General features: G+C 38.1%; 1 protein-coding gene and 1 long non-coding RNA gene across 18 annotated transcripts in view; one reads left to right on the forward strand and one right to left on the reverse strand.

The window, feature by feature from the left end:
• The window catches only part of LOC138688026 (uncharacterized), a 37,404-nt gene extending 34,873 nt beyond the window's left edge, over positions 1-2,531 (reverse strand). For 2 of the 4 annotated variants that reach the window (XR_011327070.1, XR_011327067.1), the window contains exons 1-2: positions 2,219-2,531; positions 769-914 (exon numbers count right to left, since the gene is read on the reverse strand). This is a non-coding gene — a long non-coding RNA (uncharacterized lncRNA). Of the gene's footprint in view, positions 1-768; positions 1,270-1,319; positions 1,419-2,218 lie in introns of those variants that run through there. The other 2 variants (XR_011327068.1, XR_011327069.1) reach the window with 2 other exon arrangements.
• ZNF280D (zinc finger protein 280D) overlaps positions 1,644-27,469 on the forward strand; it is a 54,050-nt gene continuing 28,224 nt past the window's right edge. For 7 of the 14 annotated variants that reach the window (XR_011327065.1, XR_011327063.1, XR_011327064.1 and 4 more), the window contains exons 1-8: positions 1,644-1,797; positions 7,052-7,200; positions 11,042-11,107; positions 11,216-11,586; positions 17,555-17,672; positions 22,127-22,297; positions 24,830-24,939; positions 26,672-26,901. Coding sequence is in view for 10 of the 14 variants with exons in the window: in XM_069798156.1 (XP_069654257.1) it covers positions 7,059-7,200; positions 11,042-11,107; positions 11,216-11,586; positions 17,555-17,672; positions 22,127-22,297; positions 24,830-24,939; positions 26,672-26,901 (1,208 nt within the window). In the remaining 4 variants the exon portion in view is untranslated. Of the gene's footprint in view, positions 1,798-7,051; positions 7,201-8,929; positions 8,964-11,041; positions 11,129-11,215; positions 11,587-17,554; positions 17,673-22,126; positions 22,298-24,829; positions 24,940-26,671; positions 26,902-27,469 lie in introns of those variants that run through there. The other 7 variants (XM_069798148.1, XM_069798151.1, XM_069798152.1 and 4 more) reach the window with 5 other exon arrangements.

Genomic DNA, 27,469 nt, shown 5'->3' on the forward strand with positions numbered 1-27,469 from the left:
TAGTTGAAAATTCATGTTTCAAATAACTGTACTATACCTCTCTCTTCGCAGTCACTTCTGTCTAAAATGAGTTCCCCTCTCTAGTTCCCATTCTTTTTTCTCTGTTTTCTGCCAAATACCAAGAATATTTCTTTCTCTCTCTTTTTTCCTCCTACTTTGGCAGAATGGCATAGTTTAATAATTGTTTAATTACTAAACTGTAATAACCAAATGATTTAATGGCATAATCACTACGCAGCAATTATTTAATTACTAATGTTGTTTAATTTTTTTCTTCACTTCTCTGAGGTTCCAAAGTACTTTGCAATCATCTAAAGATAATAGTGAAAATGAACAGAATATTTTCCAGGCTAAGCACAGTACTCAAATCTTTAGAGCTTAAGTTCACAAGGAGAAAGATGCTTCACTTATTCTTCTGAAAAATACCTATATTTGAGAAAGAATTTGCAGTAAATAAATTGAGGATGTCTGAAGGCAGCTATGGCAGAGATCACCAATAGTAACTTGTGAGAAGTATGGGCTGAAAAAGTTGAGAGATACAGATGACATATGGTTAAGTACTTTCCCATTATTTACCTTCAAAATTCACCAGAAATATTTTCATATTTTACTAAAGGAAGAATCACACTTCCTTTTTTTTTAATTAGGGTAGAACGGACAGCAAAACTGAGGGAAAAAAGAAAATCTGAACTTGGGAGCATTCTTAGACAGACGTTGGCCTGGGTGAGAGAGCACTATAGACAGGAGAAAACTGAATTTCTTAGTCACCTTTCGATTCAGACATTTTCATGCGCAAATTCTGAGGTCAGTGAAAACGCAGCTCTTTGCCATACTGTGCTCCGGGACTCTTTTCTCTAGCGATCATGGCTTCACTGCCCAGTTAAGGCCTCATCTACCCGTTTTGTGACGTCCCGCTGAAAGTAATAGGAACATTTTATTCAGTAAAGTTTTGGAACAGATGATTACGTATTTGATTACGTTATTTAACCCACTGGGTAAATGGCTATGAAAACCCACAACGAAAACACAGACACACGACGAACCTCCAGTCCGAACAGCGTTCAGTCTAGTATCTTACACTCCACCTATTCCAGCAACGCACTCTGCGTTACCTTCTCAGTTGCCCGCATTTAACGTCAGCTCGGGGCTTTCCCTAGCTTTTGTTTGGCCCCACGGCTGTGCGGAGTTACTGCTGCTTGTGATCGACTGTACCGCAAAGGAAAGGCCTGACTGCCCGTCGTGGCCTACCGACGGCCGCGCCCGCCGTCCCTGCACGCAGAAAGGGACAGCTGCTCGCTCGGCAAGCGGGGCCTACTTACGGGGCACCGCTGAGGCGAATGTTGCTGGCGGGCCCCCTCCGCGCCCACGGGTGCCGCCGTGGACCTGGCCGCGCCACGGCTGGCCCTGTCAGCCCTCGCCCAGGCGGCGGCGGGCGGGCGGGGCCGGGCCGGCCCGGACGGCTGGCGGAAGGGGCGCGAGGCCGGGCACATGGCGCGCGGCCCCGCCCCCGCGCGGCCCCGGCGCGGCCCCGCCCCGCGGCTGCCGGAAAGCAGGCGCCGCTGTGGGGCTGACCCGCGCTCTACCCGTCAGGCAGCGCGCGGGGCGCCGCGCGGCCGCCCCCACCTCCACCTCCCTCCCTCCCTCCCCTCCTCCCTCCCCTGGCGGCGGCTGAGGTGGGGCGCCCCGTTTCGGCGATGTGAGGCGGCTCCGCCAGCGCGGCTGCCTCCCATCCCCCCGCCAGCCCGGGAGGAAGGGAGCGGGGCGGCCTGCCGCAGGCCTCGCCGGACGCGCAGTACGGTAAGGGCAGCGCCTTCCTTCCCTCGGCTCTCCCGGCCGGGGCGGCCTGCCGCCTCCCCGGGCGGAGGGAGCCGCCGCTCGGCGGGCGGGCGAGCGGGCCGCGGGGGGATTGTCGCCTGCGAGACCGACGCCATCTTAGGTCGGAGCGCGGCCTTGCACCCCCTCGCGTCTGTGGAGCGGGGACCCCGGGCCGTGAGGGCTTCCTTGAGCCGCCCGCGGGGCCCCGCCGGGAAACGGGGGGCGGGGGGGGCGTCCGCCCGGCAGGGGAGTCCCAGGCAGGGCTCGCTTCGCCCTGCCTCCGCCGTCCAGGGGCTGGCCGCGGCTGGGGCCCCCGGCCTTTGGCAGCGGGAGCCGGCCTTGCCGCCGGGCCTCCTCCCCTCCCGCCGCGGCTGTGGTATGCGGGCCTCGTCCAAACCCGAACCTGCAGCCTCAGTCGAGTCCTTGCGGTCACCCGGCACGGGGGAGGCGGGACGCGGGGCGGTCAGGCTGCGGCAGAGGCGGCGGCGCCAGGGGCGCTGCGGGCGGAGCGGCAGCTGCTCGGCTGCCCTCGGGGACTTGGCTTCCTCCCGCGGCCTCGCACCCATCGCAGCTCGGGGGTGTGAACTTCTGAGCGGTTTGCAAAGGCGATATTGCCCTTCCCTAGGCGGAGCTTATGCTGTCTCGTGGCAGAGAGGGTAGTGTCGGCTGTTTAGGTTTGGTTTTGAGGGAGGGTGGTTTATACTTCGTGTTTTTAAAACTTTCAGGTTCAGTTTCAGCTCGGTCATCGGTTCTTCGCTGCTGAAACAAATGCAGCACTCGGTAAAAATACAGTTGCTCGCAGTCCCGATGAAGCTGTGGATTGCACGCTCTTCTACAACTAACATGGTGCAAAGTTATGTGCATGTATGAGAGGTCATCTGAAAAATACAATCTGGGTGCTTACCGTATGATCTGTGTCGTGAATAATGTAACTTCCCTGTGCATATGGAGTGTAGCTATTAAATGGGAGGAAGAAAGTGCTCGAATAATTCACTGAAAATACTATTACGGAAATATGACAAACAAGGCTAGTCTGAGAACTTTCTGGTTAACGTAGGTGTCCTCACTCTTTAAGCTCACTACAAATTTCATACTACTGATTTGGTTTCAGTTATTTTAAGCCAATCCAAACAAGTATTGAGTATTGGAAAGCTCACTTGACCTTAAGAGCGGAACAGGTGAATTGCATCTAAAGTAATAAATGGGTTTTCAGTAACTAAATGTTATTGCAGCTGCATTTGCCATTATTTTCTATAGTATTGATTTCTGTGTATCTTTAAGGTGCACCTCTACAGATCACTTCCTGCTGCTTTCACTACAGCTGTTACACTCTTGTTACATTTACTAATATTTGTATCATTTTTGTTGTTTCTGTGTGATTGCTTTTAAATCCTAACAGTAACAAAAAAAACAGGTTATAAATACAACTGGCTTTTTATAAAGTTGGGTATCTTTAAATGTAATCACCACGATAAATAAAGATGTCCAGACTAGTGATTTTAAAACACTTATTTCATCAGAAGCTTATTGCTCTTTTGTGCAATGAGTTCAATTTTTTTGTCCTGTATCAGATTTTTAGTTCATTGCTTGTCTAGTAACTGTAATAGTGTTCCATGGACTTCTTTTTGCAGGTTGTTGATTCTCTGCACCTGCCTAATGAACTTTCATGACTAGCCTTAGTTTTTGCTGGGCAGTTGCCTTTAAAAGCAATATCTTCATATAATCTAATGATATTTTTTGCATGTTTTAAAGAACTTTTTCACAATTTTGACACTTTTTAGCCTAGAACAATGGTTTAAATGCTTTCTTTGATTATATACATATAGCATGTCATTGGAGTTTTGGACCTCTCAGGTCCATGGACTACCTTTAAAGAAATGTGTGTACGAATCTGTATATATGTTTATACATATTAAAAAATGAGGAAAATAAAGTCTATAGTCAATAGGTTTACCTTTTTTATCCTGGCATCTGTACCTCCGCAGGGAATTATTTGGGGAGAGGGGGGAAGGATTCACTGTTGGTTTTGGCTTTGAGAGCAACCACTAGCAGGATTCCTGGAATACATTTTCTACGTTAAAATAGTTAAGGAAGCCAAAAACTTGGAAGCTAGTTGTACTCTAAAAATGGATGTAGATGTTTCTTTTGGCAGTGGAGACCATTTGACCAGTTCCTGCACACCTCCTGCAATCAAATCCATTCCCCCTTACTGCAACTTTGATTGCTCAGGCCACAGATTTTTTTTTTTTGACCTCTCAGTTGTGCCAGTAAAACTGTTAGTGGGCCAGGTTATTTTTAACCTGCAGTGGTTCACGTCATGTAGTCCTGTGAAAAGTTGTACTAGCACAACTGAGGGAGCAGAGTGGGAACTCGTTAGGCTGGCTTTCTTGCCAGGGAAAAATTTGGTGATAGCTTATTTCAATGCTACGATTTGAAGCCAAAAAAATCGGATTAAAAGATCTGAAATGATACTTGCCTTTTTAAAGCTGCCATACATTTTGAGTCACCTTTTGAGAATAACTAAATATGTACATCCTGATTCATAAAATGAAATGTCCATAAGAGCTGCCACCAGTTGGTGTAATTTTCTAAAAGTCCATGCCTATGTTATGAAATTACTTTTAACTGTGTAAAAAACAAACAAACAAAAAAGCTGCATTATAGCATAGCTGAGGTTATCACATGTATGTTATTAGAATTCTGCTAACATACAGATTGCTAGTGCCTATTTGATGTTTTTAAATATAAATTGCATGTGCTTTCATTTGTATTCTCTGAGCACATTTTATAACTGATTATTTTTTTTCCTGAGGTCAAATAAAACTTTTTTTTTTAAATAACTCACAACTCATACTTATGTTGTCAGTTCCATGAAAAAAGTTTCTGAAAATCGTCTTTCATTTTGCCTTGAGGTCTAATAAACTTTGCCACTGTGTTAGTAAAGAAGAGGCGTTCTAAGGGATGTCCTTCTACAGAGGCGGGTCAGGCTTGATTCTCTTGCCAAGTCCTGGCACATGGCCCCAGTTGTCTCTGTCAAGTGGAAACTGGCTTCAAACTCTTCCTTTTTTTCCTGTGACAAGAATCTGGTTTAGTGTCTTACTCTCTTCTTTCCTAGCACCATGTTTAACTTCAGCACCCTGAGCTGATGGAGGAAGGAAGGAGTATAGCTTTGCTATTGTCCCCATGACTTAGCATGTAACACCAGCAGCCCCATTCTCATGCACTTTAATGCAAGTAGGGGCACAATTCTGACTGCTCCCCTGTGATAAGCTATTGCACACTAATTATTTCTACAGTCCATCACCAAATCTAGCCGCTCATTACTCCTATCCTGAAATTGTCTTCTCTTATTAGATATTAGACAGTTTCTCACTGTGCCTGTGCTGAAGACTTCCATTTCAAACACTGTTGATAGATGAGGGGTATTCTTAGTTTTGCATAATTATACTTTCAAAAAAGAAATGACCCAATGTTTAATATATATGTTGCTCTTGAAATATTTTTGGAAAGGAGAAAATAATGAGAAATTGTACAGAGAAATGTGTTGAATAAACACCCTTGTCATCTTACAAGATGAATAATTTAGTTTAAAATATCAGTTTATGATTATGAATCTAATCTTGATTTTGTCACCTTGTGTATAAGGTTTGATAGTCTTTAATGACATAATCATAACGTTAGTGCTGGTCTGGTGCCCTGGCTATAAGGTTTAGGGAGTTAAACTGTAAGAGAACTATTACTGCATAATAGTGGGAAGTCAAGCTTCCTTAACTAGTTTGCTTTGTCAGGTAAGTGTTGCATCAGCGCAAGAACAAGAGAAGTATTGCTAATGTTTTTTTGTTGGCAGTAGCCTGGTAATAAGACTAGAAATATTCTTTTATTGATTGTGGCTTTCATGAACAGAAACGTTGCTTGGATATTCTTCACTTTTTTGTCAAAATAGTCCAATGATTAATTGAATTTCATGTGCTTAACTGTTCATGAATTTCAAGGAATTCCTATATTGACTGGAGTTACTGTTGGGTTCCTCATGCAAAACTATATTGTTTCCCCTCCAATCTACCGAAAAATGGAGACATTGAATTTTATGAAGCTCTGTGTCTTAGGCAAAGCAAACACTGTTGTATTGGGATCCTGATCCTGGTTATAGCTGAGACAGCCCTGTGATTTTATGAAATTACTGGTTCTTACTACAAATTGGATTATCAGTAGTGTATGTAAAGAAAACTGAAAGTTTCATATTTTCTGTATTATTCAGAAATACTTTCAAGATTATGTTAGAGGATGTGAAAAGAAAGAAGAAAACTTCATTGGCCATCACCATTTATTTAAAAAAGCAAATAAACCCAGTTGTGATTAGAGGTGCTGATGTTAATGTGGTTAATTCCAAAGGCTACATATTTTCATTACTATTTTCATGCATTACTTTTTTTCCTTACTGCAAGAGCAAGTCTCCAAGCACAAGGGACTCAGTCTAATGAGATCTATGCAAAATTTTTATTAAGTCCAAATTGATAATTAAACCACTATGCAATGCTTTGTGGGTATGGTTTGGGGGTTTTGTTGTTGGGGGGTTTTTTGTTTGAGGGTTTTTTAGTGGGTGCTTTGTTTTTTGATGTGTGGGTTTGGGGAAATTTTGTTTTGTTTTCATTGGGTTTTAAAGAAAATGTGACTATATGGGAAGCGCTGGCAAAACCTTACAAAACTTGTGGGGCTGTGGTATGTTGTGGGTTTTGGTGGGGTTTGGGTTGGATTGGTTTTTTTAGATGTAAAGAGAATAAAGCTGTAACTAGTGTTCCAATAACTCACTTGTGCCAGGTATATTACATGCTTCATAGTAGGGTCTTCACAATTCCTGTGAATCACTTACCTGGAATAGGAGTATTCTTTAAAAGATACCTTTCACTGTGGTGTCAGAGGCTCCCTCTGATAGTTACTGATGGACTATACAAAAATAGCTTAAATTATGTGGAGGATACCTTTGCTCTTTTCTTATCTTTAACGGCAAAGATGAGAATTCAAGTAATTATCAGAAAGGTGATGTGGTGTTGATCTTTGAAGATCACCTATATCAGATCAGGTTCAGCCTGTATAGAATATGGTGGGGGGAGCAGGTGAGAAAGGCTATTCTATGGGAATTATTGTCAAGTGCAGTAATCTTTACTGAACAGTGAAACATTTGTTTCATGAAAGTGCTGAATGTTTTGGTATGTGTGTTTTGTTTTTTACTGTCTAGTCTCAAGATGGCAGAATTATTTATGGAATGTGAAGAAGAGGAGCTAGAACCATGGCAAAAGAGAGTGAAAGAAGTGGAGGAGGATGATGATGATGATGATGAGCCAATCTTTGTTGGGGAAATCTCAAGCTCGAAGCCAGCTAGTACATGTAAGATAACATTTTCCATAATTTAAAACAGGTATTTCAAGGTATAAGACTTTAAACTTACTTTTAAAATACAGAATTTTTAGCAGTAATACTTAAGAAGTTCTACATCTTAAAGCTGTTTTTTAGGTCGCTGTCATACTTAAAATTGGAATTCTTAAGAAATTCTGTCCTAAAACCCAGGTTACACACAGCTCTGTCTACCTCTAATCTTAAATCTCTAAGGTCAGAACAAGGACGTTTGAAGGTTTTAGCATTAACAATATGGTTAAAAATCCAATATATACAATGCTGAAACCATGCATGCAATTGCTCTAAATATAGCTGATATTTAGTTAGATACTTGGAATTGTCTCCTCCTAAAGGAATGTGCATGAATTTAAGTCTTCATGTTACGGTCCTTCTTTTTTCTTCACCCCACATTTCGTGTGTTGGTGGACATCATTCTAACAAAACCAAGGTAACTGTCTTAAGTGTCTATAATAAAAGCACAATCAGGAAAAGCGATTAATGTGAAAATAGTAGAAGCCTCTCTGTTAAGTAAGAGATTTTTTATTAATAAATTCATTCATCCCCTGTAAAATAAAGAGTTTTTTTCATCGAGTTCTGTAGTTTTCTCCTAGCGCAGGGAGTGAGGTTAGGTGGTTGTGATGACAGCAGATGTGTCAGGATTCCATGTTTGTCCTGTGCTTGGGCTTTAGCAGGTAAGTAAAGGAGAACATTATTTTTGTTATTTAAATTAATTTTAGTAATAAAACTTTTGATTTCTGTGTGTGGCCATCTTGTAATCAGTTGTTCAGAGGTTTGACCTAAGGTTTCTCTAGCTGTCGAATACACAAGACTGCCTGGTGAGGTTTAATGCTTTCAGTTTCTGCCTCATCTCTGCTATGCTTGTATCCAGGATTTCTATAGTCATTTTCTGAAGGTGTATAGTTTGCAGTGAAGCATCTCAAGACAAAATGTTAAACTAGGCTCTCTGTCACACTCTGCTGCATGGACTTTGGAGCTATTATTAGCTGTTCAGTCATTTTAGTTCACAATACTTCCATCTTGCATCTGAACTCTATTTTACTTTGTTACTTACTGGGATAGTAAGTCTAATGCTTCTTAAACTAGCTTTAAAAAGTTGAAAATTGTTTTACATATTAAAGAAATAATGAAGCTGATGTTAAAGTTCTCCCTCCCAAAGATAGTTCTTAAGGTTTAATCTTTTTGAATATTTTAAAAATATTCTATATCCTCTTGAAAATTTGAAGAATATTTTAAAATTACTCCAAGAAGTTTTCTGCAGTTACAAACTTCTAGAAGGACTGAAAAATACCCTTACTGTTTTCTGAAAGGTCCGGAGACCTCTGGATTGCTGTTGGTCATTGGCAGTAGGTCATGACATAGAACAACTGTTAAAGCAGTAGGGATACGTTGGAACAACAAATATGCCAAGTTTCATTGCAGTCATTGTAGTCTCAAGATTTTTTTGTAGTCTCAAGATTTTTTTGTAGTCTTAAAGGATAGAAATAGTTCAGGTGAAAACCGTAGTTGTGATATGATTCAGCGCTTCAAGAACTCAGGTAAAAGATAGAGACTTAAAACGTATGCATCTTATTCTAGTGCTGTCCATACTCGGTCCTGACACAAGTAAAATCACTTATGGTATAACTTTTTACTTTATCTCTTTTCCTTCCCTTTCCTCAACTTTTCTCTTTGTAATCTTCTACTTCACTATCAAAAACAGCTATGGAAGAATGACCTCAGTTCTTCTCTGGCTTGTAAGTAGTACTACCTGGCACTAGTCAGGCTTCAGTTTGTTATTGGTGATAGGCAAGACACAATGAACTCAACTTTGCTTATCACTGTTGTTTAGTTTTTACCTGAGAATTCCTGTGTGATCAGATGAAAAATTAGATGACAAATGGAGACTCACTAGTAGTTCTTAATTTTTCTGAAAGGTATATTTTCTGCAATACATTGCAATTTTTTTAACCTTTTCCTGACAATGCAGTTATCAGTTTTTATACAGACTGGTGTGGAAAACTTGAAGGAAATAGTTAAAATCCCAACTTTGACCTGCTGGCACAGTGTCATGTACGATAAAGTGTCTCTTCTCATGTACCGAAGGATTAGTTTGACTGGGATGAAAAGTAATTCACACTTTGCTCCCTTTACCATTTCCTGCAACTGCTCATTTTCCCTATAGTTACTGCTCATTTTTCTTGTTTCCTTTTTCATAATGATAAATTTGCTGCTACTTTAAAATGTTGTTCTGCATGTTAGCTTTCTTATACTTCAGTGTTATTAAACAGGACAAATAACACTTTGATGGGGGAGGGGAAAGGGCATATCAAGTCTATGATGAATTAGTTGTCATGTAAATCTAGCTTATAATTTCACTGACTTCCTGAAATGTTATTTTTTAAAAAATACACCTTTAAAAATATACAGTAAAATCTACCTTTGTATTTTAGGATATGAATTGTGTGCATATCAGACTGTCTGAGGCTGAATGTGCTTTCTGAGACAACTTTTAGGATAGCTTTTTTTTTGTCGGTAGATGAAGGTTTTAGTTTCATTTAACTCTGGAATTCAAATGTGAGGTATAGATTTATTAACAAACACAAAAAAGTATGTATTCAGCTAAATTCTGAATTAAGTTAATGCTTGCTCATAGTTACTGTTGTGTTGAAGTAAAACTAGTATTACTATTACAGGACAAAATTTTGTCATATCTTAAAAAATGGGAACCTGTTTGGATCTGTTTGTTGCAGCTGCTTTTTTATTGGTATGTTCTAAATGCCGGTGACAGGCTGCAAGCTGTGATCTTCTGAGCTCTACTGCTATTAGATTTATCAGCCTGAGTAGTATATACTGATGAGCCATTGCTGGTGGAAACAGCCTTAAGGTTGTAGAACACAATGCGTAGATAGTCTTAAGATCTATTGTTTGAGATCCTGATGTGATTTTACCCAGGTTTGAGAAGGTACTTTAAACCTTGTTGGTTAGATATTGGAGGATCAATCTCATTTCATACGCATATTTTCACATGTCAGAGCAAGAAACTTGACAGCAACACCAACGGAATTGAGAATCTGGCGGTAGGAAAATATTTTGATTTGATGAATATTTTTATAACATTCTGGAATCATGCGAAGCCCCGGACTAAGACAAAAAGCTGGGAAATATTGGTGGCATTAGTTAAGGAGTAAACATCAAATCTAAGAAATTCCATGTGTTTCTGATGAGCTAGAACTCTGGTCATAGACTGCCATGTAGGATATGTAAGAAAATCAGTCCTCTGGTAATGCAATTCCAGCACAGCTCCTTTGATTGCTGGTCTGTTGATTTTTCTTTCACATTGGAAAATGGAGATGTCTAAAAACAAGTTTGTAAGTGCTGTATTTTCCTGTAATACAAAAGCAAATTGTGTAGTTACCAGTTTAGAGCAAATGCTTCCTTTAGTTTAGAGCAGTTCTAGTATTTGGGGAATTTATTATGTACATGAGAAACAGAAGTGAATAAATGCATTATAATCAGCAAAGTTAAATATTTATGAAGTGTTCTTTTTTTTTTTTATTTGCACTCTTACTTGTGTGTTAATCTATCTGCGAGAAAATAAAAACTGAGATTCTTAAGTGAACTAGCTTAACCTAAGAGAAGGGGAGTAGAAGAATGTATCTTAATTTGTACAAATGACACTTTGTTTTGCCAGGTATTTTTTTAAAAAATTATATTCTAATTTATAAGTCAAATCCTAATTGGCTTAATTAGTGGATAGGAATGCTACTTTTAATTTGAAAAGCAATTAAGCTATTAATTTAACTGCAATTAAGATAAATGTAACTTTTGACAGATATATTGAACAGAGTCAACCTCAGCTCATCACGAAGGGGGATACAGAATGGTGCACCCAGTAGAGGTACTTTATTGTCCTAATATGGTAATTAAAAACAAAAAATCCACAACACTTATGAAACATCTGACTGCAAAATTATATAAAGATAACTTTGGAATCCTTTGTAAACAGGTACAGTTGCTACATTCAAGCCTGACAGTCACCATTATGCGACACCTGCCTCCAGCCCCAGTGCCATGCCTGTTTCATCAGTCTTTCAGTCTGTATCCAGACCTACAGCTAGCTCTGTAGCAGTTCAGCCATTGTCTATACCAGTGAATGTTTCAGGAACTTCACAAACACTGCAGAGACCAGTTGCTGGATGTTTATCAACACAACAGATGCCTGGGTCAAGTTCTGGAATATCACAGCCTGTCAGCAGACCTGTAACCATTCCAGTGACGACACAACCAGTATCAAGAAATATCACGGTTCCGGTAGTGGCTCAACCTGTATCCAGGCCAGTGACTACTGTAACAGCACAGCCTGTAATACTCAATCAGGTAAATTTTTATTCCCTCAAACTGTAAAATACTCAGGTGCAATTACTTGTGAATAAATTAATGAGGAACATACTGACTCAGTCTAGTAATTTGAAGACCTGGACTAGATTATAGACTAGCATTATGTAAACTGTAAAGATTCTAGGACCATAACCTTGCACTGGTGAATTAAAATACATGTTTGAAAATACTGATTTGCAAGGCTCAAAGATGATAGCTTTAGTAACAGTGGAATTGTTGCAATTGTTGAATGAAAATCTTGGGCATCAGAGAAATCAGTACCATTTAGGTTATGTTGTTTATGTTATGTGGAGAAATGAAGGAAATTCTCATTCTCTAAATTTTGCAGATTTTGCTCAGAGACAGTTCCTCTGTATTGATAAATTAATCTCACTTTTTAATAGCTTGCATTTGGTGTTTAAAGTAACTTTGTGGTTTTCTGACCTGATTTTTATAGTGCCTCTCTTGGGATTTTCACTTCTTAAGCTTTTCGGTTCATATGGCAGTTGTAATGAAACAGTGGTATGGTAAGGAGGACTTAAGCAACCAAAAGTTGCAGGGTCAGTAGATGAAACAGTTTGATGACATACTTATTTTGTTTTAAAAGCCCAAGGGAATTATGCACATACATCATGTATCATAGATCTTCCTGGATTGCTACAGAACCTCAGAATGAAAACTTTAGGGAGTCAAGTTAGATGCTGGTTTTGTTGCCTTAGCTGTTGGACATTTGTGAGAGATAAAGAATGAAGATTAAAATTTCACATTTTTATGAGGTAAACTATGATGAGATACCTTTATTGAAAATAATTTAAGCTGAAACTGTTTAGACAATGTGCCTATAGTATTAGCTACTACTGTCAGGTTAAAATGAATGAAGCCTGACAGTAGGCACCATCTCCATTGTCCCTGCAAATATATACACCTGTGGTTGTCCCAGCTGTCAGTCTTTTGGTATAAATAAAAATCATGCAGCCTAATGTATTCTGCAATTGCTGAACAGGGCAATCAGTCTGAATGAACATAGTTAATAAGGCCGTTAAAACATGAGAACTAGGTGGTGTTCTTAAGACTTGTGGCTAAAGCACTGCTGATGGGGGGCTGTATTTTAAGAAAAATAATGCAATGTAATCATTGCCTATCAACTGGGTAACTGAATCTCTGGCAGATTCATTAGGGAAGAACTCATACTTTCCAATTTTGAGTCTTCAGCAGTTGATTGTTAGTTTGCAGAGAGAAATTGTGGACATGTCTAGTGAAGCGGGTTAGCTAAATCAGTCTGTCACTGTTTCTAAGAAGGCCTAAAAAATGATGTAATCAAAAGTCCAGATATCAGTAGGATATCTAGGTTGCCTCTGGAGTCCTCTTAAATCTATCTTTGTAAAGCAAGACAGGTGAATACAGAAAGGTCTGCTACTTTACATGTTTCAAGTCTGTGAATTTTATTTTTATAAATGTTTACTTATGACATAGTATGCTTTATTAAATCCTTCAAAGGAGTGTTAGGGTATCTTGCAGAATCTTTACTGCAAAAGAAAGCCCCCTCCTTTACTTCCCTTGCACATAGATGCTCATGTTTTTATTCTACTAGATAAAGCTGCTAGTGGCCTCTACGTTGTTTTTGTTAGAAAACCTTAGGGTAAACAGACCTAGAAAAGCTGAACATCTCCAAAAGGTGTAAGCAAGTGGGACATAACTCACTGAGACAGTGATTTCCTTTAAAGACACTGTGCACAAAGCACTTCTTTTTGTGAGAGTTCTTTCACATTCATCGAGTTTACTTTCAACAGGAGTTTCACAGATGAGACTTTAGTTAAGTTTTACAGTCTTACTTTGCCAAAATCTGCAGGTTGTTGCTCTTCCCTGGCAGAGTAGAGGAACACCTGTTTGAAGAAGTTGCAGCCTGAAATAGGACTTTCAAGGTACACAGCATGGAAAAGGATCTCTAACCATGTATTTATCAGTTCTGTCTATTCCAAGTTAGACTGACATGCTCTACAAAGCAATGCATCATTTTCTGTGATATCCAGTGCATACATATTCTATGGTCTCTTAAAACTTCTATGATTGAAATTATTATATGGTTTCTTTACAGTGTTGACATTTTGATCATGGCTTTCATGAGCTCTTAACTTTTTTAAGTTATCCAAAATGTAACATCCTATTCTTTGGATGTTAAGAAATTCTTGAGTACCTTTAGGAAGATGTTCCTGGGGTTTTTTTCTTGCTTAAGACATGGTGAAAGTGAATCTTCCATCTCTTCAACTTAACTTTTCTAGATTCAGAATTGTATTTCCAATTTCAGCCTTACCTAGAATAATTTGTTTTCTTGTTTTTGTATTGTTCCTGCCACTTGATTATGTTATACTTTTTATGGGGAAAGAGGATTGTTTGGTGTGCTTTATTTTTTTAGGGGGGTGCTATAGTTTAGTGTCTTGGGCAAAGTTCTGTGATTTTTAATATCACTCCTGCCACATTATGTCATTTGTTGTTCCTAGTGTCATATGTATAGTAACTATATTTTGGTTCATGTCCTTGGTTTGAATTGTCTTCATTCAAGAGCTCCTTAGGTTTTTTGGATTATTTCCCAACCCCCCCTTTATCTAGTCTTTATTTCACTTGGGGCCACTGTTTTATATTGACGATTTTTCTGCCTTGGGCATTCTGTGACATTTTCGTTCACACATCTTCTGTTTCTTCCCAATTTGACTCTTCCTGAGTGGCAAGGGCTTCAAATAAGTTTTTCTGGGAAATATTTAATGTTTGGATCTTCAGGTTCCAGATGGTGAAACTTACCTTTGAAATTAAAGTATTGTGATGTGAAGATGACTGTGAGGTATGAGTAGACACTGTGTCAGGACTCCTTTTTAGCTGAACATCCTTCAGAGTGCCTTTGCATTCTTTATATGGTGCAATATTTTTTAATCTCAGGATGTCAACGTTTTTTCTGTGCGAACTGATTGCTTTTGACCACCAGCTGGGTTGAAACACATATTTCCTCCTTTTCATAACATATAGGTCTATAATTTACCTTTTGTCAATGTTTGGTATTCCAGTGTTATTACTGAAATGCCTCTTTCCAATCACAGGCTTGATTCACTGACTTCCTGTAAAAATCTAGGTTTTGTTTTCTTGTTACTGCACTACGTTAATGCAGTTCCAGAAATTCTGAGTTGAATTTGGCTTCAGTCGTACTGTTTACAGCAATTCCAATTCAGTCAGAGCTACTGCTATTGTATATGATAGCATAGGGCTATCCTCTTCTTCAAGAAAAATTTGTTCTTAGCAGTGAAGATTTTCTGTAATTCAGTGCTCAGAATACTCTCCAGTAAGCCCCAGCCAATTCTGCCCATATCTTCCCCTACTTAATAGGCACTTTCCTCAGTCTGAATGTGATCCAGGTTCCACTTGTTCCTAGTTGATTTTGGGAGAGCAAAGTTCCAATACCATGCATTGTAATTTCTCTGTGTAGATTTGGTTACCAATTATCATGTTGGTTTCCACAGGAAATCTAGGATGCACAGTATGAACCCAGTATTTTCACTAGTTGCTTGGAAAACTAAGAGTGGTGGTGGATTATTTTTCTTCACTTGAGCCCTAGAAACTTAATTTATAAAGGTGTTGGGTTTTGTCTTTCTGCATGTGAGAGCACCTGTACATGTTAGGTTGATTTTTTTTTGTTTGTTTTACATCGATGTGGTAAAGCTGTTCTGTTTTTTTCTTTAAAACATTTTTGCCTTTTAAAGCATAGGGGAAGATACTGCTTTTTTTCTGTACGTTAAAATGACAGAGCCAAATTGTATGAAAAGAATAATTGTCAACAGAAAAGGACATTTTGAAAATTATGAGACTTTGAATTTCCAGGATGTCTGTTTTAACTTTTTTGCTCACCAAATACGTTTAGTGTATACTAGAGAGATGTACACATGCCATCAAAATATCCAGGCTATTCTTTTGAAGAAAGTTAAAATGTTAGCAGCACATAAAAACGAACAAACCACAGAGTAGTAAGAGAAGGAGATTTTGTGTGTAGCTGTTGGTCATATTTCAAATGTACATGTGTGCATAGACCTCCACACCTAAGAGCCTGCCACAGGCATACCACCTGAGCATTAGTTGTGCTTGAAGAGGGGTTTGCAGGCTAAGCTGCTTCGCTTGTAATTTCACTGGCTAGCCTGAAACCATTGTGGCTACAGTAACACTTGCTCTCTTGTGGCTGCAGCTCATGTAGCTGTTACTTGTAACAAAAGAGCAGAGAAATTTAGTAACTATTTCCACAACTACTCCTGGACATTTGTTTAATTTGGTTAGATTGGGTGAGGTCACTCACCAGAGGAGAGAATGGCTCTTCGTTATCATTAAGGTCCTGCAGGGTCTTCATTTAGGAGATGTACAACAAAAGGGCGGGATGGGGAGAAGCATCTTCCTTCCCCCCCCCCCCCCCCCAAATCTTTTCTGGTACTTAGGAGTCCTAAAATAAGTACACATACAGGTATGATAATCTGTGCACTTCTTTAGCCTTTCCATCAAGTTGAGTCATCATGATGGTAGTTAAAAATGTGATAACTTCCACAGGGATGTTTTCAAATAAGTAGCAAAGTTGTGAATGGGAAGCATTTTATGAGATTGATCTTTACAGTAAAAAGTATTTTGGCCTTTGTCTCATGGATACACTAATGACAAAGTCTATGTATGTTTTGGGTGATTTTTTTTTATTATTATTTCTAGGAAAATGGAGCTACTTTTGTCAAGTTTTTTGTTTCACAGTACAGCTTGATGAAGTGCAACCAATTGAATTATTTCAGAGTAGAAGGATCAAGTGCCAGTATTTTGCCATTCATTCCTTAATGTTGAAATTAAACCTAACTCTATTGTAAGGCTTTTCCTAACTCCTTATTGCTATTGCTGAAAATATTTCATGTTTCAGATTGATTGTGTTGGGGTGAATGGCATATTAAGATGTGAGCAATATTGATGAATCTTGGAAAGTGTGTTTCTCCTACCTTGCCCCCGAACCTTGAATATCTGTAAAGAGAACTAAATTTTATGTTTCTTTTCCCTCCAAATGTTATCTATTAAGTGATCAGTGAAGGTGTTTAGTTTTAACAGTTTCCAGTGTTGGAGCCAAGAAATATAGACTATTTAATTTTTTAGGTTATATGTAGTACTAAAGGGCAAACCTTTTAAACTGAAGGGTAAGAAAATACCTGTACTTGGAGATGCTCAAAACTTAATGTAACAAGGCACTGAGAAACATGAACCAACTTTTAGGTTAGCTGTGCTTTGAAAAGAGAGTCTGATTGTATTATTTCCAGAAGTTCTTACGAAATTACTCTACATAAAAGAAAAAAAACCCTTAGTTATATCATAAATGAGTGCCATTCCCAGTCAACATGCTATAGATACAGTTTTAGTTTCATTAAAGTTTGACCACTTAGCAGAATTCGATTGATTTGATATCATCTTGCTTTGAGAAGCTTCTGCTTGCTGCAAGTTTGTGCTACTTTTGAGTTCTGTTTTCTGATCTTTTACAAGGCAGCTAGCTGTTACACAAGAGTAACAGGCAAATGCCTGAGTTTGGGTTGAAGGAAGAAAGTAGTAGAGTTTTTTGAAAAACAATTGAGTATAATTTGAATCATCATCAGACTTTTGAACAAAAGCAGTTACAATTAGCAATTCAAACAGGTTTAGTAATATTTCATAAAATGGACTTTCCTAGGTCTTATGGTTGTTTTTACTATTCTGATACACAGCTATGAAAAAATTAACAACCACTGATGAGAGTTGCAAACTTATTAAAATGTCGAAAGAAACTATTCTGGGGAGATTGTAATTAACTTGATTTACAGCTGAGTACTTAAGAGTACTTTTAAGCAATCGTATGTTTTTAAAATAAACCCTTTGAAGCCTGCAAGTAAAAAAATGTTAAACCTCAAATTTCTTTTCCCTCTTGAAAATATCTTATTAGGATTATATTATGGATTCTCCACCAGCTGCACCAGATAATACATCTGGTATACTGTTTGGTGTGAGACAGAACTCGGGAGTTCCACAGTACGAGACTGGGCCAGCAGTGAATGTAACAGGTGGGTATAACTGTAGTAGTTGATAAGAGAAAGAAACAGCCTAATGTAATTTAACTGTAGTGCAGATCTTTGGCTTATAACATTAAATAGGATTTCTAGAACATAGTATAGCTACTTTTTTCTTCCCCCTGTACATAACACTGTATAATGTTTAATGAAATAAACTTTGGAGCCTTGTGTTGTCAGGCTTGCTTTTCAGCACATTAGACTGACTGTAATATCAACTGATGTCGTCTTAAAATCCTCATTTAGATGGAAAAAAGTATTGCCAGATCCACTGTAATTTTTTTGACCGCTAAAGGCTCTTTTTCAGTATATCCAGCACTCTTTGACTAGCATGAATAGGAATAACTTAGCAAGAGAGGAGCTGTGGACAGTACCAGAAGAACTTTTTGAGTCTGCTGAGTGGGTTCCCTGGGATGATGATCTTGGTTTCCTGACTGCTATATATAGGAGTTGGAGCAGATGGGATCAAAAGGATCCTGTCTGAAAAGGAGGGGAAAGGGAAAGAGTACATAGTTTGACAACTAAAATTTTTTTTTCAACTAGCTAAACTGTGTTTCAGCAGAAACTATTTAACCTATTTAAAAACAAACCAGAAAGCACCTTCTTTTGTGTCACAGCAGATAAAGTAGATCTGAAACGTGCAGTGTGTTCAATCTTAAACAGGCTATAACTTGGGACTTCCCTTCTCTTTTGTGAAGGATTGTACTTCTGTAATAACTGACCAAAATCCTGTCATTCAGTCTATAAGTTACAAATGACAATCACTTCTGATTCTTCCAGGAAGTAACAGGTTATGTCAATGAATGGCCCAACCGGTCATACTAACAAGTTATGTAGAACAGAGTTATTGCTAGTTTATTCTGCTTGATGTGATGATTTTGCATCTGTAGTTTAGGCTCTAGTTTCACTCCAGATACTTATCAATGAAGGTTTGGTAGTTTATTTACTTGCATGTGTCCAACTATTCTGTGATCTTATTCTTGTCTTACTGGGTTAAATAGCTTTTTGTGAAGTAAGCAAAAGTTTTATTTCTTGCAAGGTTCAGTATTCCAACCCTTGTTCTTCAAAGAACAGGTATTAAAGTGTAATTGTTTGTCGGTTTGGTTTGGGGTTTTGGGGGTTTTTTTTGTTTGTTTTTTAATTTAGGAGACCTGCTTGCATATTTAAAAATTACTTGTATTAGTCTCTTATCGAGAAAAATGAAATACTTAAAAGCATCAAGGACTGTATTTCAAAGCATCTTAAATATACCATACTTAGTCTATGTTTATTTCTGTGAGGTGGCAATAGGATTTAGAAATTGAAAGGAAAGGTTTATAATTGTGGGTTGAAACACAAATATGATACAGAAGGCAAATTTAAGATACATTTCACTTCATAACGAGGAAGCGTCGGCGTATTTTGTGGTTTGGTTTGCATGGTGAGGTCACATAACAGCTTATGTTTGTGTTGCTCCTATGTGCCGGTGCCTACTTGCCTATGTTGGTGCTATGTTTACTCTAATACATGTGTAGCACTGTGGGCACAAGACTTTCTGGAATATGGTATTTAAAAGCAGAATCCTTTTGGGAACTGGCCTGTGATACTCTGCAGGACAATTTAACTTCTGTATGTGGATCATTAAAGACATTTTTTAGCTCAATATAGCATAAATATTTATTTCTGAGGTCTAAGCAGGGAAATGACAAGCCGCTAATTGACACTAACCAACTATTTTGTTAGGTTGCTAAATAGGTGGTGGTGTTAAGTTAAACAGCATTGCTAACTTATCTGCAGGTTGGATGGGCACCAGGGATGTATGTAAAACTGTAGCTTGCTTTCCGAGAATATTTTGAGATCATTCTCCCACAGACTTTACCCACTTGGGGGAACCAGAAAATGCCATAACCAATAGAAGAACTGTTCTGTTGTATTTAGGAGTTGACTGGACTGTATACATGAATTCATAGCACTAGATTAATGGGAGATGTTGGTGAGGGACAATGCAACAGAGGCCTGAAACAATTTGGCTTTCATGTTCCCATTCTGTTAATTTGATCTGACTGTTACCAGAGTACATTTGATGCTTTTATTCTAGGTTACCATTTCTAATGTCTTTTGCCATCTTTCATAAAATCAGGCCCAGCCAGCACAGATGCACATAACAGTGTTAAGGATTTTACAGTAGGGTTGCGTGTTTAGAAACCTGTCAGCAAGGTGATACTGCATCCAGTATACTTTGCTCTTTCCTGCAATCATTTTAGATATTGTACACAATAATACTGTGTGTATGAGTCTAGCCAACTGTTTTGTAATAGCTACAAAATATTTACAAAAATATTCACTAATAGCATGAAGTGAAGGTAATAGACTCCTGAGCAGCCTGAAAACCAGACAAGAATTGTTTGACTGCTTCTTTTCTCTGCTGTCTTGAGTACCTGGGGTCCCTGACAGTTTCAGCTGTGTGGTCTGCTGGGTAGAGGACTGGAACAAACTAGTCTGGAACATGGGTGATCCAAGGAATTTTTGTGTCCATGCAGCAGCTGAGAGAGGCCCTTTGATGAAAAGAAGAATCAATCTGATTTTATACCAGCTAGATATTAAATGATACTTGGAATTGGTTTGATTATTTCTTAAAATAGGCTTAAAGGTTTTTTTAAATGAACAAAAAGCAGATTTCAAATGCAAATCTGCGTAGATTCTCCTATTATTATTATTATAGCTCTTCTAAAAGAGGGAATTTAATTAGATCAGAGTTGTATAAACTGAGTTAAGAATGCTCACCTTTTATAAATATATAAAAGTCTTCAAATTTTTTTGGTCACTGATGTGTCAAGCTTTTTTAATTGAAATTGTTACCAATTTTGTTAACATGTAAAAATGGTCCTTTTTTCCAAATCAGGTTTTCTACAGTAAAATAAAATACTTCACTGAAGATTCTTTTAAAATCAGTCAGACCTTCTGTCTTTTCCCTGGCCCTCATTACACAACTACACGTAATTAAATATGCAGCAGCAGTTCCTGCTGTAGGTTGATGGCCTGATGCTCAAATAGCCTCTATGATACAGAAGAATGCTAAAGTCATGCCAACTCTATGGAAGCCTTTGGCTCATCAAGACACATGTGTCAATATAACCAGCTCACATGTGTAACAGTGCAAGTATAAGTAAATTTAAAAACCCTAGGGAAGTGGTAGTATCCAATGAATAACCTGTTTATTTTGTGAATGTGTTAATTACCTTAGGCAAACAAAGCCGAGTGAGACATTTCAGCTTAATATGTTCATTTATGTCAGAAAGGAAAGGTATGCTACAAAGGAGAACATTAGGATGATTAAATACGTATATAGCAGTGAATTATGTTTTCCTGTATATGAGGCATAGTGTGGTAAGTTCTCCAAGATGTTCAAATGTGAGTATTCCCTGCTGGGAGTCTTTGCCTCTGTGGAGTGAGTGGGGAGACTATCCAGACTGCTAGGTGTAGATAGTTATCACTGAGTAAACACAACTTGGAGGTGGGAGGGGGGTGCTTTTATTTATTCTGAGAAGTTGATTAATTTTATGTGACACAAGTTATCTCTGGTTGTTGAGAGGACTTTAAAGATACTAATTCAGTTTCTTGTTACACCCAAGGAAATCACTGGAGCAGCTAGACCATTGGGAGGGGAATGAACAAGAATGTCCTTAGTTCAGATCATTGTGTCTGGAACTGGAGTCTGGTCCTTGTCATAGTTTATGACAGTCTTAAGGCTATTTGCAGTCTGTGAGAGATTTACAAGGCCTGTGCTGGCACTTCAGACTTATTGGTACTCTTTCAGGTCTACTTGAGGACTGATCTCTGTATTGAGATTACATCATCAAGGGTAATCTTACAGAGACATGGGCTTCAGGACAAGATGGAGCCAAGTACTGATGGGCATGTTAATCAGGCACTGAACCTCTGAATTTCCAAGTTAATTTTTAGTGATTTTCTTTTTTTAGAAGAAATACTGCAAACAATAAGTCAATCAACTGTTCTGAAGAGCAAATAGGTATGCTGTGATCAGTCACTAGAAGTTACAACACTGTTTTCATTTTTCATCAGAAGGGCAGAGGCTGTTCCAAATAGTGGGCATTGCAGAAACTAGCTCCTTAGCTTAACTTTATTTCTCGGAACTCGCCTTTTCTCAGATTAGTGTGGGTCAAGATGTGAAAAGTAGGCCAAATAAACTCAGGTAGTCAGAGTGTGATTTACTGGGTTTCAGGGATGGGTCTGTGTCTCTTTGCATTTACCCTTTTCTCCACTACTGGCCTTAGAAATTCAGACTGAGTTGGATGTTGCTTTCTTAACTTCTGTATGGCTTATCATTTTAGGGAAATCTTAGCTGCTTTATGTAGACTTTACATATCCTTTAAAGTGTAGGCATCACTAATGTGTTCATAATATACTATGGAAAAAAAACTGAGGTTCTTTAATTTAAACCACTGTAGGTCTCAATGAGAGTGGTTTTGTATCTAAGCGTCCTGCTACTTCTGATGGCAACAGTGTAACTGCAAAAAAGGCCAAGCCTAATGAGGTTGGTGCTGGAAGCAATTCAGCTGTTTCACCTACAGTTAACTCTCCTCCAACAGTAACACCATCACAAAATGTATCTTCAAAAGGTAGGGTAGATCAAATGGTCTAGCTCTCAATCCATGCATCTGTTTCATGGAAAAAGCTAGTGCTCTTGTAATGTTTAAGTTGATTGGTATTATTAATGCTATTAAGGCAATGTAAATAAGTAACTCTTCTTATGCCTTAAAATAAGAAAAACCTTTCTATGCAAGGATTTACATACCTTTACAAATTAATACACCGTAGGTTATTACCTATTCAAATTTTAGACCTTTGTTATTTAGTAGGTACGTTTGAATTCTGTAAAGCAATGATTAGTTAAGTTGTTTAGTGGCTGTGAAGACAGATGATCAAAACAAACACCTCGACCTCATACTCTCAGTTCAGATTTTCTATTTCAAAGAACTGAATAGAGAGTTGAAACTTTAAAAAGCAACTAACCAGAAAATCAAGATTGAAAGAATTCTGTGACTGCTGAATTTATCAACTAATTCTGATTAGGTAAAAGGAAGAAAAAAAAATTATTGTAGGAATGTCAGGCAAGGCAGCAAGGACTCAGATTGTGGAATCTCCAGTGTTGGAGATATTCAGAAGTTGACTGGACATGGCTCTGAGCATCCTGATAAGGTTGGACTTGCTTTGAGTGGGAGGCTGGACAAAAACACCTCGACAGGTCCAACAAATTATTCTGTGATTCTGTATTTTGACTAACTATTGCAAAGTGTGTTTTGCAGTTCCCCCCTTTCTTTTGCAGCAGTGTTTTTGATACAGTTTAAAATAGCAGTTGGAAAGGACGAGGGGGATTTAAGCTTCAAAGAGAGGATGTTCTTTGAAAGACCTTCCCCTGCCTACAAGAAGAGAGGTAGTCTGTTTCAGTGTATTAATAATTAGGTGCATTTTCCTCCTGAGCCAAAAGGTGCTTTCCAGCTGATTGTAATGGACGAAGATTTACTCTTGACTTTGAGATATTTCCAATCACATACTCTCTCCTATAATGTTAAAATGAGGAGCTACCTACAGTGTGATTCTGTTGTTTGGAATCATTTCATATTGGGGTTTTTTTTGCATGTCTTGTTTGCAGCTTGTTCGCTATCAGACTCTTCCCCAGCAACCAGAAGGAAGTGGCTATAACATGGCATATTGCAGCAAAAAATTTTCCTCCACCCTGTGTTGGGTAAAACGTATTGTGTTGCAGCCTAAAATACAGAAAAGATAACCGGGGAATCTTACTAAATGTAGTAACAAGTAGATCATATTCCCTGAGAACCTTATTTTTATGAGTTTGTCTCTAACATGCTAGCATAGCAATTTCTAATCTGTCACAGAATCCAGCACTGAAGCACTGCAGAACACAAGATCTTGCTGCAGAACCTGTTTTCTTTCAACTCAGCTTGCACTTAGCTGTGACGTGTCAAAGTGTTTTAGAAACCATAATAGTGAAGACTTGCAGCAATGTTTTGCAGTACATCTCTTGCATGGCCATCCACTCATGTGAAGGACTTTCTGCTTAATTATGATTCTTAGCAATACTGTTACCTCCAAGGAAAAATACTGTTTGATTCATGTCTATCTCATGGACTATGCAAGACTATTTTTGTGAAAAAATGTATAATACTGTTGCATGGTCATCTCAATTCATACACTTACTCATTCCCTTGTTATAAGGTGGATGTATTTGTGTGTTTATTACATTTTGTCATAGCCCTGACAGGGTACAGTTGACTCTACAGTTGAGATGTTACTTAAAACTCTTCCTGTGTTTAACCTCTTCTTCTAAACTACTTGCTCAGCTTGGAGTCCTCCAGATCTGTGAATGACTTGAGAATGCAAGAGAACTTCATCTGGAAAAGTAGCTCCTGCTCTGATGTTTTTTGGCAGTTTGGAGAAACCTGGAAGCCTGGGTTTATTCATTAAAGTTTAAGCTAATACAAAGCTTTTTTGGTTTTGTTTTTGCTCAAAAGTTATTAATCATTTTATGTTGATAAGAGAAATACTATTTCCTTTCACTACTGGGAGTAATTATTTAGAGGATTTACTCTCCAGGTTCTCCAAAGACACCTTTGCTCAACAGGAATGATGCATCTGAATAGGCCTAGGTTCCAACAACTGTCTGGAGGGAAATATTCTCATCATTGAGAACCATATGGTGAAATTCTTCCCCAAAACCAGTTATCTGAATCCTATTGTGATGATGATCAGGTCATGGCATGAAACAAGTTTTACAAGTTCATTTGAGAATTAAAGTTCTTAAAAACATCAAAAATCCATCCTATCCGGGGGGTGGTGGTTCACAGAATTAATGCTTTGTCTCTATCGTGCTACCTTCACCCTCTCCCATTTTTTCCTGATTTGTCGTTAAGATTTTGTAAAAGTTGTTTATAGGCCTATATAAAACAGAACAAACTCAAACTCAGTTTGGAAAAAAGGAAGGGTAGTTAAAAGATGGTTGTAAAACCTTGCTTATGGTTACTACAGCTAATAGTTTTCATTTGAAATGACATATTTTTCTAGAATAACTAATAATAAATCGAGTATTCTGCTTGTGAATTCTGAATCTTAACGTATTTCAAATTTTACAGGTACAAATGCTGCATCAAGCACCATTAAAAATGGAGGACCTTTTCCACGAGCTTGTCCAAAGTGCAATATTCATTTCAATCTTATGGATCCTCTAAAAAATCATATGAAGGTAAAATCTTTTGGGGCTGGTAGACATTATAAAAAACTTATGTGGGCTTCTGTTTGGTTATGAAAGAGTGCCATGTTTTGATATAAAGATAGTCTGGCTTCTGCCTATGATCAAGCAGAGTCCAAATGCTCAATGTCTTGTAGTTGTGGAGAGGAAAAATGGAGTAGGGAGCTCTAAATCTTGCCACTTTTTGCCTTATTTTTCCAATTAATTGAGGCATATTTGCTGTCTCTGTATGATTTCTCTCTGCCACAGCTGTGACTTTTTGAACCATTGGCCAGATTCAGGTGAATTTGATGAAGGTAAGTGCCTATGATAATAGGCAGCCATTTGACCCACATCTGTGTTAGATTGCTACTGAGACAAAGATGACAGTGTAAACTTACCTTTTCATCTTGATATGTCACTTAGTAGCTAAAAAAGTTGTTAAGCTGAGTGGAAAAACTTAATTTGTAGTTCATACTTAAACACTGTGAGAAACAAAGCTTTCAGAAACTGAGCATCACTTAGTCTGCTTATGAAACTACTTGTTATTGGTTCTGGAAACATTGTTTCCTGGAAAATATTTGTTATTATTTGGGGAAGATTCATGTAATTCTCAGGCATATGTATTCCATTTCAGGGGGCAGAGAAATGGTGTTGCACTCTATATACAATGTGTATAACCCATGCAAAAGGGAGCATGAACTACTGTGTAATAGAAAAGTGTGAAGCTCTGAGTTACTGTTAACACAGATCACTCTGATCTACTGCGCTTAAGATACCCTAAATAGTAGTTACTGTGCTCTTCAGCTTCAAAATACAATTAAGAAACATACATAACAGTGGAAAAATATCAAGGGTTTTATCCTTCTCTAATCATTATTTGTAGAGAATAGCTTTTGCACTCTGTACATCAACCGAATGAAAGAACCATTGAAGGAGTGGGTTTGCTTAGTATTATTTAATTAAAGTTTTAGTTAAACTGTATGGGATAAATATACTGAGTTACACTTCCACAGTAGGAAATGAACTCCTAGTAGGCTTATAGAAAGTAGTCCGGCACAATAAGAACCATTATTCAGCAGGAGAAAGATCTGTCCTCTGAAACGCTCTAATTTTGCTCACTGTTGGAAACTTCGTAGCATCTTCTGTATGAAGTACTTCATACTTTTTAAGTGTTATGTTTCATAGTATAGTTATTGGGTTAAGCATTCATTATGTACTGTCTGACATAAAGAAACTTGAACAATGTGTATTTTGTGACTTAGAATTTCTGAATTTTTCAGTAATGCTGGAAGGAACTTCTGCACGTTTCAACATATGTCCTCCCCAAAGAAATAGAACATAAAAACTTTCCATTAAATTCTCAGTAAACTTATGCTTGTCAGCAAAATACTTGCATAAAAGCTGCTTTTCTCTTTCTCATTATTAAACACAGTAGATGTTTTTCTAATGAGTAAGGCAACACTGGTATTCTGATTCTAACTTAAATTTATCTTACATGAGCCTCTGAGAATAATATCTTTCCAGTTTTTATAATATATATTGTGTTTTATTACCTAAACACGACCTAAAGTTCAGTTACTGTTCAAAATCCATATGTGAATATCAATAAAGTTGGTATGTCAGAGAACTGGGCTTTGCATCTAGCTCTAGTTAGTGAGTGGCTTCATTTTTTAAAATGCTGTTGTCATTGATGCAGTTTGGTAAGAGAGACTGATGCCTTTGTCTCTTCCCTGTTTCCATCCAGTATTGTTGTCCAGACATGGTAAATAACTTTTTCCTGGGAATGGCGAAAACAGAATGTGTGAGCACAACAAGCAAGACTGCTGAATCTGAGAAAGGAAAATTGATTATGTTAGTTAACGACTTTTATTATGGGAAACATGAAGGTGACACCCAGCAGATACAAAAGGAGCAAAAGACGCATACGACATTTAAGTGCTTCAGTTGTCTGAAAGTTCTTAAAAATAACATAAGGTATTTGAACTCACTTCCTTAGTTGTTTATTAATCACTTATAGCCCATAGCACTTAGTCTCATGCATTAAAAATTTGTCTCTCTGGAATAGAATTTTTTTTCTTCTTGAAAACTAATAATATTGGGTGACTGAACAGAAATTGAATTAATTTTTACTGTGCATGTATGGCCATGACTTAAACTTTTTACGGATTAGAGTACAAATTTTAATGGTGTCTCGCATAAACAGTAGAGTTTTAATGAGAGCAGTTGTAGGACTTTGGAGTTAGAAAGGGCAACACAAAGTATTTTAAAACTTGCCATCTGGATTGATGGTGATATCAGTAGATGCGAGTGTTAATTCCCTTTAGGGATGCACAATGACTAATTGTTGGTGGTTTACTTATGTAACATCTGTTATTTTGATGGAATAATTTTACTTCTGAATGCTGCAAAAAACTTCAGTAAGCTGTTTTAATAGGTAGACAAGTTCATGTCATTGTTCCTTTGGAAGTTAAGGTCATTGAACTTTTTTATATGCATTCTTCAAGGGAAGCTGAAGTAGCGAAATGTAAAATTCAAAAATGGA

This window comes from Haliaeetus albicilla, chromosome 12 (genome assembly GCF_947461875.1).
Source record: "Haliaeetus albicilla chromosome 12, bHalAlb1.1, whole genome shotgun sequence".
In the NCBI taxonomy this organism is placed as follows: domain Eukaryota; kingdom Metazoa; phylum Chordata; class Aves; order Accipitriformes; family Accipitridae; genus Haliaeetus; species Haliaeetus albicilla.